Source organism: Phyllobates terribilis, unplaced genomic scaffold (genome assembly GCF_046119375.1).
Source record: "Phyllobates terribilis strain yellow unplaced genomic scaffold, ASM4611937v1 Scaffold_3__8_contigs__length_932513732, whole genome shotgun sequence".
Lineage (NCBI taxonomy): Eukaryota > Metazoa > Chordata > Amphibia > Anura > Dendrobatidae > Phyllobates > Phyllobates terribilis.
The window spans coordinates 107,870,032-107,884,883 of record NW_027362763.1 but is presented as its reverse complement, the minus strand read 5'-3'; the positions used below and the strand labels follow the sequence as shown (position 1 = coordinate 107,884,883).

Here is a 14,852-nt window from a genome sequence, read left to right as displayed (position 1 = left end):
TGTGCTTGATTGGCAGCAAACTCGCCTGACCTTAACCCCATAGAGAATCTATTATAGAGAATCTATGGGGTATTGTCAAGAGGAAGATGAGAGACACCAGACCCAACAATGCAGACGAGCTGAAGGCTGCTATCAAAGCCACCTGGGCTTCCATAACACCTCAGCAGTGCCACAGGCTGATCGCCTCCATGCCACGCCACATTGATGCAGTAATTGATGCCAAAGGAGCCAAGTATTGAGGGCATTTACTGAACATACATTTCAGTAGGACAACATTTCGGATTTTAAAATCATTTTCCAAGCTGTTGTTATAAAGTATTCTAATTTACTGAGATAATGACTTTTGTGTTCTCATTGGCTGTAAGCCATAATCATCAACATTAACAGAAATAAACACGTGAAATAGATCACTCTGTGTGTAATGACTCTATATAATATAGGAGTTTCACTTTTTGGATTGAAAAACTGAAATAAATTAACTTTTTGATGATATTCTAATTTTGTGAGATGCACCTGTAGATCTCCCCGAGAATCTGCCTCCAGAGCTTATGAAATGAGGAGTTACCAGTGTGAGACATGTAGATCAGGAGAGCAGACTGTCAGTCATTACATATCTCTCATTTAAAATAATCTCTGCAGGTAGATTCTCAGGGAGATCTACCTCCGGCCCATAGATCTTAACAGCTCATTTACATATTAAGAAAAACATGGATTTCTCTGGAATAAGACATCGGATCGCAGATATCAAAGTATTTTTTAATTCAGCTTCCCATGATCTTCATACCCATATAGACGGCTTAGGAGGGATGATCCGTAAAATAATTTTTCTTAGCCAAGAATGCATGTAAGAAAAACACAAGAACATTTCTATATCAGAGGAGTGAAGTTATTGCCTCTGAAAATAAGTAATGTACCATATTATACATATTCACCCTTGGTTATTTCATTGCAGTAATATTTCAGTAATAGATGAACCCAAGAACTTTGGGAATACAGCACTGCTTAGATTGTAATACGACATTGTAACCACTAGGTGGCACTGCTGCTTTAGTTTTTCACATATTTTACAGATTCTTTCCGATCTTCCTTCCCATTTTCAGCTTTCCTCTTTTTGTTTTTCCTCTGTGAACTACTTGGAAACTGTCATCTTCTATTTATTCATCTGACGAATTTAGTTTAATACATGATCACCCGTCTGTCTACAGATGATAATATTTCCAGGGCCCGGGCATTATAACAGTAGATCGCACGCAGAAGGTCTTTTTACCTGTTGTCACTTTTATACTTTCAATCTTAGTATCGCTGACGCCAAGCTGGATGGGATACGTCAGGTTCTTCGCTATGTACTCTCTTATCTGGTTTACGAACGAAGCATCTGGGAAACTGATCTCGATATCCACCGTGTACTCCGACGTACCTGTGTAATAATCAGGATGACATATAATATAATGTACGCAGCACTGTGCATTGAACACATATTACACACTGCTACAAAGTGCTCGTACTTTTAGGGTCAGATCGGGCAAATATAACATTATGGGGTCTGGTATTAAAATTCTGCTCCATGGAAGTGAATAAGACTGAGCTGCAATACCACACACAACCTGTGCATAGAAGGGGCGCTGTTGTTTTTTTTTTTGTTTGTTTGTTTGTTTTAAAGAAAGCAGCCATGTTTAAAAAAATTCCGGACAGCCCCTTTAAGGTTAAGGTATTGATCATGTGCAGGCTCATGCAATTACATGTAGTCACCAGCAGGTGGTGCTGTCTCCAGTCACACAATGTAATTCCTCCTTTTTGGAAGCACTTGAGACGCTATATATGGAGTTTAGCATGGGACTGCGTTATCTTATCTAGGTTATGCTGATGCACAAATATTATAAACAGTGCATTTGCAATTTGACCGTTTGGCATATTTACACTAGGCAGCGATCAGGAATGATCATCGACAACGTAAAGGGCCTTAAGGCATATAGACACCCTCTGGGGCTTTTTATTTAAATGCATGTATTTGAGGCTAGAAATAAATTTTGCAATTTGGTTGCATCAAAAATTTTGCATCGTTTAACTTTTACAGTCTCTTTTCCCCGAGTTCGAGTATCCTTCAGTAAGTTTGTTTTGATGGGGAGTTTGCACACTGTCAGTTTTATCTGTTTTCTGAGCTTCTCTTATTTATGATCACATGAAAGTTCAGCTCTTGATGTGGTTTGTAGTCAGAGGCGTTCAGAAAAAGACTCACTGATGTATCCTCAGTTCTCTCATTCTATAGACAGCAATGTATAGGAAACACAGAGCCCGTAAAAGCCAAAGAGGCAAAATACATGCATTATAATAACTATGAAAAATGTTTCTGAATGCATGCATAATATTTTTTAAGGAGTTGAAGTGCGAGAACAGCATTGATCACTCCATTATCTGCTGCCTCGGTCTCATCTCTCAGGATTTATGTGGTAGGATTACCAGGGAGAGGTTGTACCAGCTCCATGATCTGTTATCAGCCCTGTTATCAGCGGATCAGAGGGTGCAAGTCATGGTCTGCACCAGTGTTTGCACAACTAAGTACCCCAATTACCCTGCCAACCATGACATTCATAATTCCTTATAACACTCTACACTGGCGGCTGCACAACTAAGTACCCTAATTACCCTGCCTCACCCAGGACATTCATGATTCCTTATAACACTCTGCACTGACGGCTGCACAACTAAGTACCCTAATTACTCTACCTCACCCAGGACATTCATGATTCCTTATAACACTCTGCACTGGCGGCTGCACAACTAAGTACCCTAATTACTCTGCCTCACCCAGGACATTCATGATTCCTTATAACACTCTGCACTGGCAGCTGCACAACTAAGTACCCTAATTACCCTGCCTCACCCAGGACATTCATGATTCCTTATAACACTCTGCACTGGCGGCTGCACAACTAAGTACCCTAATTACTCTGCCTCACCCAGGACATTCATGATTCCTTATAACACTCTGCACTGGCGGCTGCACAACTAAGTACCCTAATTACTCTGCCTCACCCAGGACATTCATGATTCCTTATAACACTCTGCACTGGCAGCTGCACAACTAAGCACCCTAATTACCCTGCCTCACCCAGGACATTCATGATTCCTTATAACACTCTGCACTGGCGGCTGCACAACTAAGTACCCTAATTACTCTGCCTCACCCAGGACATTCATGATTCCTTATAACACTCTGCACTGGCGGCTGCACAACTAAGTACCCTAATTACTCTGCCTCACCCAGGACATTCATGATTCCTTATAACACTCTGCACTGGCAGCTGCACAACTAAGTACCCTAATTACCCTGCCTCACCCAGGACATTCATGATTCCTTATAACACTCTGCACTGGCGGCTGCACAACTAAGTACCCTAATTACTCTGCCTCACCCAGGACATTCATGATTCCTTATAACACTCTGCACTGGCAGCTGCACAACTAAGTACCCTAATTACCCTGCCTCACCCAGGACATTCATGATTCCTTATAACACTCTGCACTGGCGGCTGCACAACTAAGTACCCTAATTACTCTGCCTCACCCAGGACATTCATGATTCCTTATAACACTCTGCACTGGCAGCTGCACAACTAAGTACCCTAATTACCCTGCCTCACCCAGGACATTCATGATTCCTTATAACACTCTGCACTGGCGGCTGCACAACTAAGTACCCTAATTACTCTGCCTCACCCAGGACATTCATGATTCCTTATAACACTCTGCACTGGCGGCTGCACAACTAAGTACTCTAATTACTCTGCCTCACCCAGGACATTCATGATTCCTTATAACACTCTGCACTGGCAGCTGCACAACTAAGTACCCTAATTACTCTGCCTCACCCAGGACATTCATGATTCCTTATAACACTCTGCACTGGCAGCTGCACAACTAAGTACCCTAATTACCCTGCCTCACCCTGGACATTCATGATTCCTTATAACACTCTGCACTGGCGGCAGCACAACTAAGTACCCTAATTACCCTGCCTCACCCAGGACATTCATGATTCCTTATAACATTCTACACCGGTAGCTGCACAACTAAGTACCCTAATTATCCTGCCTCACCCAGGACATTCATGATTCCTTATAACACTCTGCACTGGTGGCTGCACAACTAAGTACCCTAATTACCCTGCCTCACCCAGGACATTCATGATTCCTTATAACACTCTGCACTGGCAGCTGCACAACTAAGTACCCTAATTACCCTGCCTCACCCAGGACATTCATGATTCCTTATAACACTCTGCACTGGCAGCTGCACAACTAAGTACCCTAATTACCCTGCCTCACACAGGACATTCATGATTCCTTATAAGGCTGTGTGCCCACTATGCGTTTTTCAAGCGTTTTTGCTGCATAATTTCCGCAGCGTAAACGCTTGCAAAATGCTTGGTAATCCGTGCCCCATGATCCCCAATGAAAATCTGCATGTTCTGTGCCCATGCTGCGGAATTTTCCGCAGCGGATTTTCCTTGCGGAAAAATCCGCAACATGTTCATTATTTGTGCGTTTCCGCATGCGGATTTGAGGTCCCAATGCATTTGAAAAACGCAAGTCAAATCCGCATGTAAAAATGCTGCAAAAATGCGTCAAAAACGCGTGTAAAATCCGCAAGTGTTTTTACTGCCAAGAACATGCAGAAACGCTGCAGAAATTTTCTGCTTCATTTCTGCATCGTGGGCAAATACCCTAACACTCTACACCGGCGACTGCACAACTAAGTACTCTAATTACCCTGCCTCATCCAGGACATTCATAATTCCTTATAACACTCTGCACTGGTGGCTGCACAACTAAGTACTCTAATTACCCTGCCTCACCCAGGACATTCATGATTCCTTATAACACTCTACACTGGCGGCTGCACAACTAAGTACTCTACACCGTGTTCCAAATTATTATGCAAAAAGTGTTTAGGAGTGATAAGGGAAGAATTTGTTTGTTTGTCACTTAAACTCATTGATGGTGATGTGTGTCAGGGCTCTTTATATCACTGTAAGCAATTGCAGACACCTGTGCTAATTAGTTTGGCAGGTGTGTCCAATGAAAGGCAAGACTACTTAAGAAGGCTGTCCCACATTATTAAGCAGCCTACATTTTCTGACAAAATGGGAAAGAAAAAGGATGTGTCGGCTGCTGAGAAGCAACAAATTGTGGAGTGTTTAGGTCAAGGCATGACTACAATCAACATTGCCAAGACACTTCATCCTGATCATCGCACAATCAAGAAGTATGTAGCTGATTCACAGTACACACGTGTGCGTGCTGATAAGGGAAAATTGAGGACTCTTTCCTACAGGCAATTACGTCAGGTTAAAAGAGCAGCGGCAAAAAAGCCTTGTCATAGCAGCAGACAAGTTTTTGAAGCTGCTGGTGCCTCCAACGTCCCCCGAACAACAAGATGCAGGGTCCTTCAGCGGTTTGCAGCTGTGCGTAAGCCATCCTGTTAACCTCCTCTATCCACTGCACACAAGCAGAAATGGCTCCAGTGGGCCAAACAATGCATGAAGACTGACTTCAAAACTGTTTTGTTCACCGATGAGTGCCGTGCAACGCTCGAAGGTCCAGATGGATGGAGTGGAGGATGGCTGGTTGATGGACATCCCATGCAAACACAGCTACGGCGCTAACAAGGAGGAGGTGGAGTAATGTTTTGGGTTGGAATCATGGGGAGAGAGATTGTCGGCCCCTTTAGGATCCCTGAAGGGGTAAAGATGAACTCCATAATGTATGTGGATTTTCTCAAACAGCATTTCCTTCCATGGTTCAAGAAGAAGAACCGTGCATTCCGCAGTAAGATCATTTTCATGCATGATAATGCCCCGTCTCATGCTGCACATAACACATCTGCATCTCTGGCTGTTATGGACATAAAAGGGGACAAACTTATGGTGTGACCTCCATGCTCCCCTGACCTCAACCCCATTGAGAACCTCTGGAGCATCATCAATAGAAGTGTCTATGATGGCGGGAGGCAGTTCACATCTAAGCAACAGCTCTGGGAGGGTATTCTGTCCTCATGCAAAACAATTGAAGCAGAAACCATCCAAAACCTGACAAATTCAATGGACGAGAGAGTTCAGAAGCTCCTTTCGAACAAGGGGTCCTATGTGCAAATGTAACATCACCTAGAATAAAGTTTTGAGTTGAAAACTGTTTGATTTCAGTGTGTAATAACCTGCTAATGCTTATAATTTCAAAAATGACCATTTTTTTGTTCTTTATTAAAATTAAAAGGTTGAAAACTCTGCTGTGCATAATAATTTGGAACATGCATTTTGAGTGCAGTTTGAGTTTTTTATTTTTTAAAAATATACTGTTATCACAGGCAGTTTGTACAAAAACCTTTCAATTGTACTCTAATAGTTATTTGACTGGAAAATTACAATGACTGCAATTCATATAGGTAATTTGGGAAAATCTGAGAAAATATTATTTGCATAATAATTTGGAACACAGTGTAATTACCCTGCCTCACCCAGGACATTCTTGATTCCTTATAACACTACATTGTAAAGGATTAAACAAGGCATTACTGGTAGGTCACAAATAAGTGTTAGGAATTTGTCAGTTGTGTTAGAGAGAAGTCAGGACCCATCTGCTCTCCTATGGGAAATACTTGCACTTTCCATAAAATATCAATATTGGAATAATTAGCTTACATTTTAGATAGTTTAGATATCAGCTTTTATTTTAGAAATCTATATTGTGCTGGTCCTCTGTTAGTCCTCCTGGAAATTTCTGAATAAATTACTGATTATCATTCTCCTTGTGTGACACTGTTCAATCAGCACTGACTGATCCTACTGATGAGGATAATAGTCACGGCCAATTGTTCATATGTACTTATTCTTCCAGGAGGAATAACAGAGGAATTGTGAGACAAGTCAGGGAAAGTTGCCAGTTTTTTGTAGATAAAGCTGGAGCAACTGAACTGTTTCTGGGCCAGTGGCAGGAGAAATGTAGTGTCGTTCCTCTGTTATTCCTCCTGAAAATGAATGAATAAATTACTGATTATCATTTATCTTTTGTGACACTAACTTGGTCTACTGACGAAGGAAATAGTAACACCCAGTTTCAGGAGAATAACAGAGGAAGGGCCAGACAAGTCAGAGGAAGATTCCAGTTCTCTTTAGATAAAACAGAAGCTAACAAACTGCGCCATGAGTGTTGACATGGGGAATGTAGTGTTGTTTTGTTCCTCCTGTTATTCTTGCTGGAAATGTTTGAATAAATTATCATATTCCTTTATGTACAGTAGATAAAGCTGGAGCAATTGACCTGCGCCATGAGTGTCGACAGGGAAAATGTAAAAAGGTTTATAATTTTCTAATTTATGTTTTAATTATTCTCCTTTTTAATTAACCCTGCTCGCCGTCAGTGAATGGAAATCATTTTGTATAAATCCTGAGTCTGAAAACCTGTACCGACCTAACATTTTTCACAGCTGGAGTGTTTTCCATACAGTCCTAGAGTGGACTGCAGGCTGCGGTAGTTTCCCTGCACTGATACATTGTAGCAAACAGAAGGAAGGAGTTTTGTTCCACCAATTGTCTAAACTGGATGCATCTGTAGCAAACCCTCAGCTGTAAAATAAAATCAGCTTTCAGCCCTGTGATATAAACCTCCCATGAATTCACTGTCAGCAAGCAGAGATATTAAAATAAATATCCGCACGGGTAGAGATCAGTGCAGATAACTGTTCTGTGTTTCTTCAGAATATTGGAAAACGCCTAAAGAGTTATTTTCTTCCTGAAATCTCCGTGAGCTGAATAAAGCCTCCTCTTGTCAGGCTGAGATTCATTGGCGTTCTCGTTCACTTCAGTCTGAAGCGGGGGCTGCGGGGGCTTTTATGAGAGCTGTCCCTATCTCTGGTGCCAGGGGGGCAAACTGTTGCTAACAACACGATATACATAGACGTCATCATCATCATCATCGTCAGTTTGTATCCTAGGTCATAGCACTGCTCAGGCTGAGACAAGGAGAGCAACTGTATATCTCCCCTGTAGACCTCCACTAAAAGTCCTCCCTTCCAGCTAACAATCGCCTCTTGAAAAAGCACCAGTTAGCATTGCGAAACGCGCGTCGAGGCAGCCATCGTCTAATTACTATTGTTGAATGGTTAATTAATAAAATGTGTTTCATACCGACTAAACTACACTTTCTCCAAGTTTATTAACATTTATCAGGAGTTTGTATTGCTCGGCACTTCATGACACCCATGGGTGCCAGTTGCACCGTTTTTGAAAATGTTACTGACCTATTTTGTTCTCCGGTGCCTTACCCTGCACTGATGAAGGAAAAAAAAAATCGGAACAGCAGATGGAGGTTTGGCCAATATTGTAAGTCATGTGGCAAGGCTGGTAGCGTGAGATCTTACAATAGGTGGCGCTATAGAGTCAGTTTTCTTCCTCTTGTAAGAGGGCTAATTTGCATATCTTTTACCCAGAGAACATTGCTGGACTTTTTTCGTCTCCCAATGACAAAATACTACCGCTAGTCCAATATCCAAGGCCATTAACCAGCCAATTAGAACACTATCCTGCACGGACATGGGGCAGGAACCTGAAACAGCTGCCGTCACATGGGTAAATCTTCCTTTTAGAGGAGACTTATAGGGCAGCTGCCTCCAATAAGTGGCACTAGAGAAAACCATTTTTTTCCTTCTGCAATAGGGCTAATTTGCATATCTTATTTCCCAGAAAGCATTGCCTGACTTTGGCAGCCGTCATAAGGAGAAACATATCCCTGCCTAGACCAATATTCCAAGCTTCTAACCCAGCCAAGCAGAAGCCAACCCTGCACTGATGAGGGGCAAAAAGCCTGAAACAGTCATCAGGAGATGGAAGTCTCTTCTGTTTGGTTTGGCTAATATCCTAAGTCATATGGGTCAGACATTGGACCACCAATAGGTGGCACTGGTGAGGCAGTTTTCTTCGTGGGCTAATTAGTTGACTTTTTTATTGCCTGGTCTTGGCAGCCCCCACAACGAGAATCAGTTCCCCCTAGACCAATATCCAAGGGTTCTCACCAGTCAATCAGAACCCTATCCTGCACTGACAAGGGGCAAGAACCTGAAACAGCTGCCTGCAGATGGGTGTATTATCTTTCGGAGGAGATGCATAGGGAAGATAACACCATTAGGTGGCTTAAAAGAGCAAGTTTTCTTCCTTTTGGAAGGCAGCTAATTTGCATACCATTTTGCCCAGGGAGCATTACGTGGCTATAAGTTTTCCTACACCAGCTTCCCAGTCTCCATTAGAAAAAATCAGGCTGACAGTGCATTGGGGGCATGTTACTACACTTAGGCCACTTCTGACACGCCCACAGTGCACTTCCAACCTGATTTGCATATGGCTTCTACTCTAGATTTCTTATGACCGGCACATCAGATCTCTACAAGAAAAACTATAATTTGTATAGCGGTACATGCACCTGCACAGCCAGATCTCTACTGCCATATGTAAGGACATGCCAACAGGTTCCCTTTAAGTAAACTTAGAAAGTAACTGTTGACACAGAGAAGAGCGGCACCCCCCGGTGTCTGGAAGGTCAGGAGATGTTATAAAAACAAGACGGAGATACAATCTGTAACGCCATTGTGTGAGCGCTCCGCTAACGTAACGGTCCAACACCGACGTATCTGCACATAATGCTCTGCGGCGGTGCAGGTTTCTGCATGATTTCTAAGGAATGGGATTCCATTGTGCAGTGATGACGTCAGTGAGAACACGAGCGCCATTCAGTGAGCGCAGATCCTGCTAACCTGTCCGTGCACATCGGAGGGAGACACAAGACTGGGTGAGGCGTCATCTACCGCCACATGCAGCTGGATCCAGACCGAGCCCGAGACCAAACACAAAATACCAGACACTTATTCTCCTGTGTCACCTCTAGGATTATTCTCCAATCTACAAATCTACATCTCTAGGTGACAGGTTGTAAGGTGCAATCCAGAAAGAAAGGGATAAATGTCTTCACTGCTGTACTAGGAAATGCTCCAGGGGCTCCAGATTGCTGTTATAGGGGGGCTCCAGACTACACATCCAGACTGCTGTTATAGGGGGGCTCCAGACTACACATCCAGACTACTGTTATAGGGGCTCCAGACTACACATCCAGACCGCTGTTATAGGGGGACTACACACCCAGACAGCTGTTATAGGGGCTCCAGACTACACATCCAGACTACTGTTATAGGGGGGCTCCAGACTACATACCCAGACTGCTGTTATAGGGGGGCTCCAGACTACACATCCAGACTGCTGTTATAGGGGGCTCCAGACTACACATCCAGACTGCTGTTATAGGGGGCTCCAGACTACTGTTATAGGGGGCTCCACACTACACATCCAGACTGCTGTTATAGGGGGCTCCAGACTACACATCCAGACTGCTGTTATAGGGGGCTCCAGACTACACATCCAGACTACTGTTATAGGGGGCTCCAGACTACACATCCAGACTGCTATTATAGGGGGGCTCCACACTACACATCCAGACTACTGTTATAGGGGGCTCCAGACTACACATCCAGACTGCTGTTATAGGGGGCTCCAGACTACACATCCAAACTGCTGTTATAGGGGGCTCCAGACTACACATCCAGACTGCTGTTATAGGGGGCTCCAGAATACACATCCAGACTGCTGTTATAGGGGGCTCCAGACTACACATCCAGACTGCTGTTATAGAGGGCTCCAGACTACTGTTATAGGGGGCCCCAGACTACACATCCAGACTGCTGTTATAGGGGGCTCCAGACTACACATCCAGACTGCTGTTATAGGGGGCTCCAGACTACACATCCAGACTACTGTTATAGGGGGCTCCAGACTACACATCCAGACTGCTGTTATAGGGGGCTCCAGACTACACATCCAGACTGCTGTTATAGGGGGCTCCAGACTACACATCCAGACTGCTGTTATAGGGGGCTCCAGACTACACATCCAGACTGCTGTTATAGGGGGCTCCAGACTGCTGTTATAGGGGGCTCCAGACTACACATCCAGACTGCTGTTATAGGGGGCTCCAGACTACACATCCAGACTGCTGTTATAGGGGGCTCCAGACTACACATCCAGACTGCTGTTATAGGGGGCTCCAGACTACACATCCAGACTGCTGTTATAGGGGGCTCCACACTGCTCTTATAGGGAGCTTCAGACTACACATCCAGACTGCTATTATTGGGGGCTCCAGATATCACACCCAGACTGCTGTTATAGGGGACTCCAGACTACACATCCAGACTGCTGTTATAGGGGGCTCCAGACTACACATCCAGACTGCTGTTATAGGGGGCTCCACACTGCTCTTATAGGGAGCTCCAGACTACACATCCAGACTGCTATTATTGGGGGCTCCAGATATCACACCCAGACTGCTGTTATAGGGGACTCCAGACTACACATCCAGACTGCTGTTATAGGGGGCTCCAGACTACACATCCAGACTGCTGTTATAGGGGGGCTCCAGACTACACATCCAGACTGCTGTTCAGACTCCTTCTCTTGGACTTCATATGCTGCCTTGTAGATCTATCTGTTACACGCACTCCGCCTATGATAAGATAGGGGCGATACCGGTTACATGAATTTGTTGTAATCCTGGGGGAACTGTTATTCTGGGCGACCATAGGCTGCAGCTTCTCTAAGGCACATGATAGATTCAGTTGCTGACCATACACATCTGACAAGAGTCTTCATAAACGGTAGAACAGTAACATTTAATGAGGCACGGCCAGTGCAATGCAAATGTCTCTTTGAGCAACAGGCTCCAGTAATAAAAAGCACAGTCTCCTTTGCATCACAGTAGTACATAGTCTATTATCCAGCAGCACAGTACAGCACAGTTTTAATGCATACACAACCATAGGCTTTTCCTTCATAAGGACTCAATTATACACATCATTCTTTATCCTGCATGGAGATGGAGAGGGGGAGAGTTTGATGAGGGAGATGATCCCTATGACACGATTCCTTCCAGTCCTTATCTTCCTGGCCGATAATACTCCACACTGTTCGTTCAGGGAGTCTAACTGACCTTTGTTTAGCTTCCCTCCTGACCTGAATTCTGTTCCCTTGCCTTCTGTGAGATACAGAACACACACACCACCTTTCTCTTCGACTCTAACCAGTCAGTAAACAACTTCCCCACAATCCCCATGGGGCTCTGCTAAAACACTCCCCTTCTCCTGTGATTATGTTAACCCCTCTAGTTGCTGGATGCTTCTGGAGCACAACACTTCCTGTCTCCTGTGCTTGTGTTACTTCTTATAGTTGCTGAATGGTTTTAAAGCAACAGCACTACTTCTGCATGTCACACTCTGCAACTGCACTACTTCTGCATGTCACACTCTGCAACAGCACTACTTCTGCATGTCACACTCTGCAACCGCACTACTTCTGCATGTCACACTCTGCAACCGCACTACTTCTGCATGTCACACTCTGCAACCGCACTACTTCTGCATGTCACACTCTGCAACCGCACTACTTCTGCATGTCACACTCTGAAAGAGCACTACTTCTGCATGTCACATATCATTTACACTATTCTAGATGTTACATGCAGTGAATAATCTTAATGAAAATAAATCTTAGTGAATGCTGTCCTTGTCTCTTGTCTACATGAGATTTTGTTTTTGGTTAGTGAAACTACCCCATCAGGATCGGCAAGGAAGTGCCACAATAAAATAACCCGAGGCAATTAAATATTTGTTCAGATGAGGAATTAGTGTTTTGGAGACAAAGCGCCAAGTATCAGTGGTAATAAAGAAACTCCAATACAATAGAGCGATTGTGCGATTGTATTAATGACATGACTATGAAATATAGATGCACGTGACTTCCCTCTTTAACATTGGTATCACATAGTGTCTTTGTATAGTTGCAGGTGGTGAGAATACCTACAAACCAACAAAGTATTTGTGAAGTGTAAAGGAAATGATACACAGTTTTCTAATTACTTTAAAAATATAAATCTGAAAATTGTGATGTGCGTTTGTATTCAGCCGCCGGAGTCAATACTTTGTAGGACCACCTATAGCAGCAATTACTGCTGCAGTCTTTTGGTTTCTGTCTCTACCATCTTTGCACATCTAGAGGTGACATTTTTGTCCCTTGTTTGCACACTCGCTCTCGCTCAGTGAGATTGGATGGAGACGTCTGTGAACAGCAATTTTCACGTATTGTCACAGATTATGAATGGGATTTAGATCTGGACTGTGACTGGGCCGTTCACACACATGAATGTGCTCTGAAACCATCCAGGATTGCTCTGTATTTAACTCCATCCATCTTCCCACCACATCTGACCAGCTTCCCTAGTTCTGCTAAAGAAAAGCCTCATCGCAGCATGTTGCTGCCACCACCATGTTTGACGGTGGGGATGGTGTTTTCAGGGTGATATGCAGTGTTAATATTCTACCACACATAGCTTCTTGCAGTAAGCCTAAAAAGTCCTACTTATGTCTAATATGACCAGAGCACCATCTTCCACATGTTTTCTGTGTCCCCCTATATGGCTTTTTGCAAGCTGGATTTCTTATTGCTTGCTTTCAAAAATGTCTTTCTTCTTGCCACTCCTCCATAAATGCCAGATTTTCAGAGTATATGTCTATTAGTTGTCCTGTGGACAGATTCTGCCACCTGAGCTGTGGATCTCTGCAGCTCCTCCAGTGACCATGGGTCTCTTGGCTGCTTCTCTAATTAGTCCTCTCCTTGCTTGGGATGTTAGTTTAGGTGAACGGCCATGTCTTTGTAGGTTTTCAGAGTAACCATACTCTCTCCATTTTTGGATGATGGATTGAAAAGTTCTCCATGAACTCTTTAGAGCTTGGGCTATTTTTTTTTGTAACCTAACCCTGCTTTACTCTTCTCCACAACTTTATCCCTGACTTGTCTGGTGTGTTCCTTGGTTTTCATAATGAGGCTTTTACAGAACAGCTGTAGTTATACTGAGAATAAATCACACACAGGTGGGTTCAAGTTTACTAACTATGTGACTTCTGGAGGCAATTGGCCACTCAGGATTTTATTTAGGGGTATCAGACTACAGAAGACTGAATACAAATATACGTCACAATTTTCAGATTTATATTTTTAAAATAATTACAAAACCATGTATTATTTCCTTTACACTTCACAAATACTTTCTAGTTATGGTATATCACATAAAATCCCAATAAAATAAATTAATAGTGGCTTCCGAAAGTATTCACCCCCTTGGCTTTTTACCTATTTTGTTACTTTTCAACCTGTGTTTAAATAGTTTTGTAATCCGATTTGTGTGTGATACGTCAGCACTAAATAGTCTAAGTTGGTGAAGTGAGAAAAATATAGACATCAATTAAATGTATGGGATCAAATAACTAAAAATTGGCATGTGCAAAAATTTTTGGTGTAAGCAATTACCTTCATAAGTCACATGCTTAGTGAAAGGAAGTCCACCTGTGTGCAATCTAAGTGTCATATGGTCTGTCAGTATATACACATCTTTTCTGAAAGGCCACAAAGGCTGAAACACCATTAACAAGAAGCACCACTAAACAAATAATGCCATGAAGACCAAGGAGATCTCCAAACAAGTCAGGGACAAGGTTGTTGAGAGGTACAAGTCAGGGTTGGGTTATAATAAAAAAATATCCCAATCTCTGATGATCCCCGGAACACAATCAAATCCATTATCAAATGGAAAGAACATGGTACCACAACAAACCTGCCAAGAGTGGGCCGCCCACCAAAACTCTCAGCCTGGGCCAGGAGGGCATTAATCAGAGCGGTAGTACAGAGACCAAAGCTAACACTGAAG

General features: G+C 43.3%; 1 protein-coding gene across 3 annotated transcripts in view; it reads right to left on the bottom strand.

The window, feature by feature from the left end:
* The window catches only part of ADGRF5 (adhesion G protein-coupled receptor F5), a 227,988-nt gene that overhangs the window by 32,582 nt on the left and 180,554 nt on the right, over positions 1-14,852 (bottom strand). For all 3 annotated transcript variants that reach the window (XM_073674108.1, XM_073674106.1, XM_073674107.1), the window contains exon 4: positions 1,268-1,417. In XM_073674108.1, the coding sequence (XP_073530209.1) occupies positions 1,268-1,417 (150 nt within the window). The remainder of the gene's footprint in view (positions 1-1,267; positions 1,418-14,852) is intronic.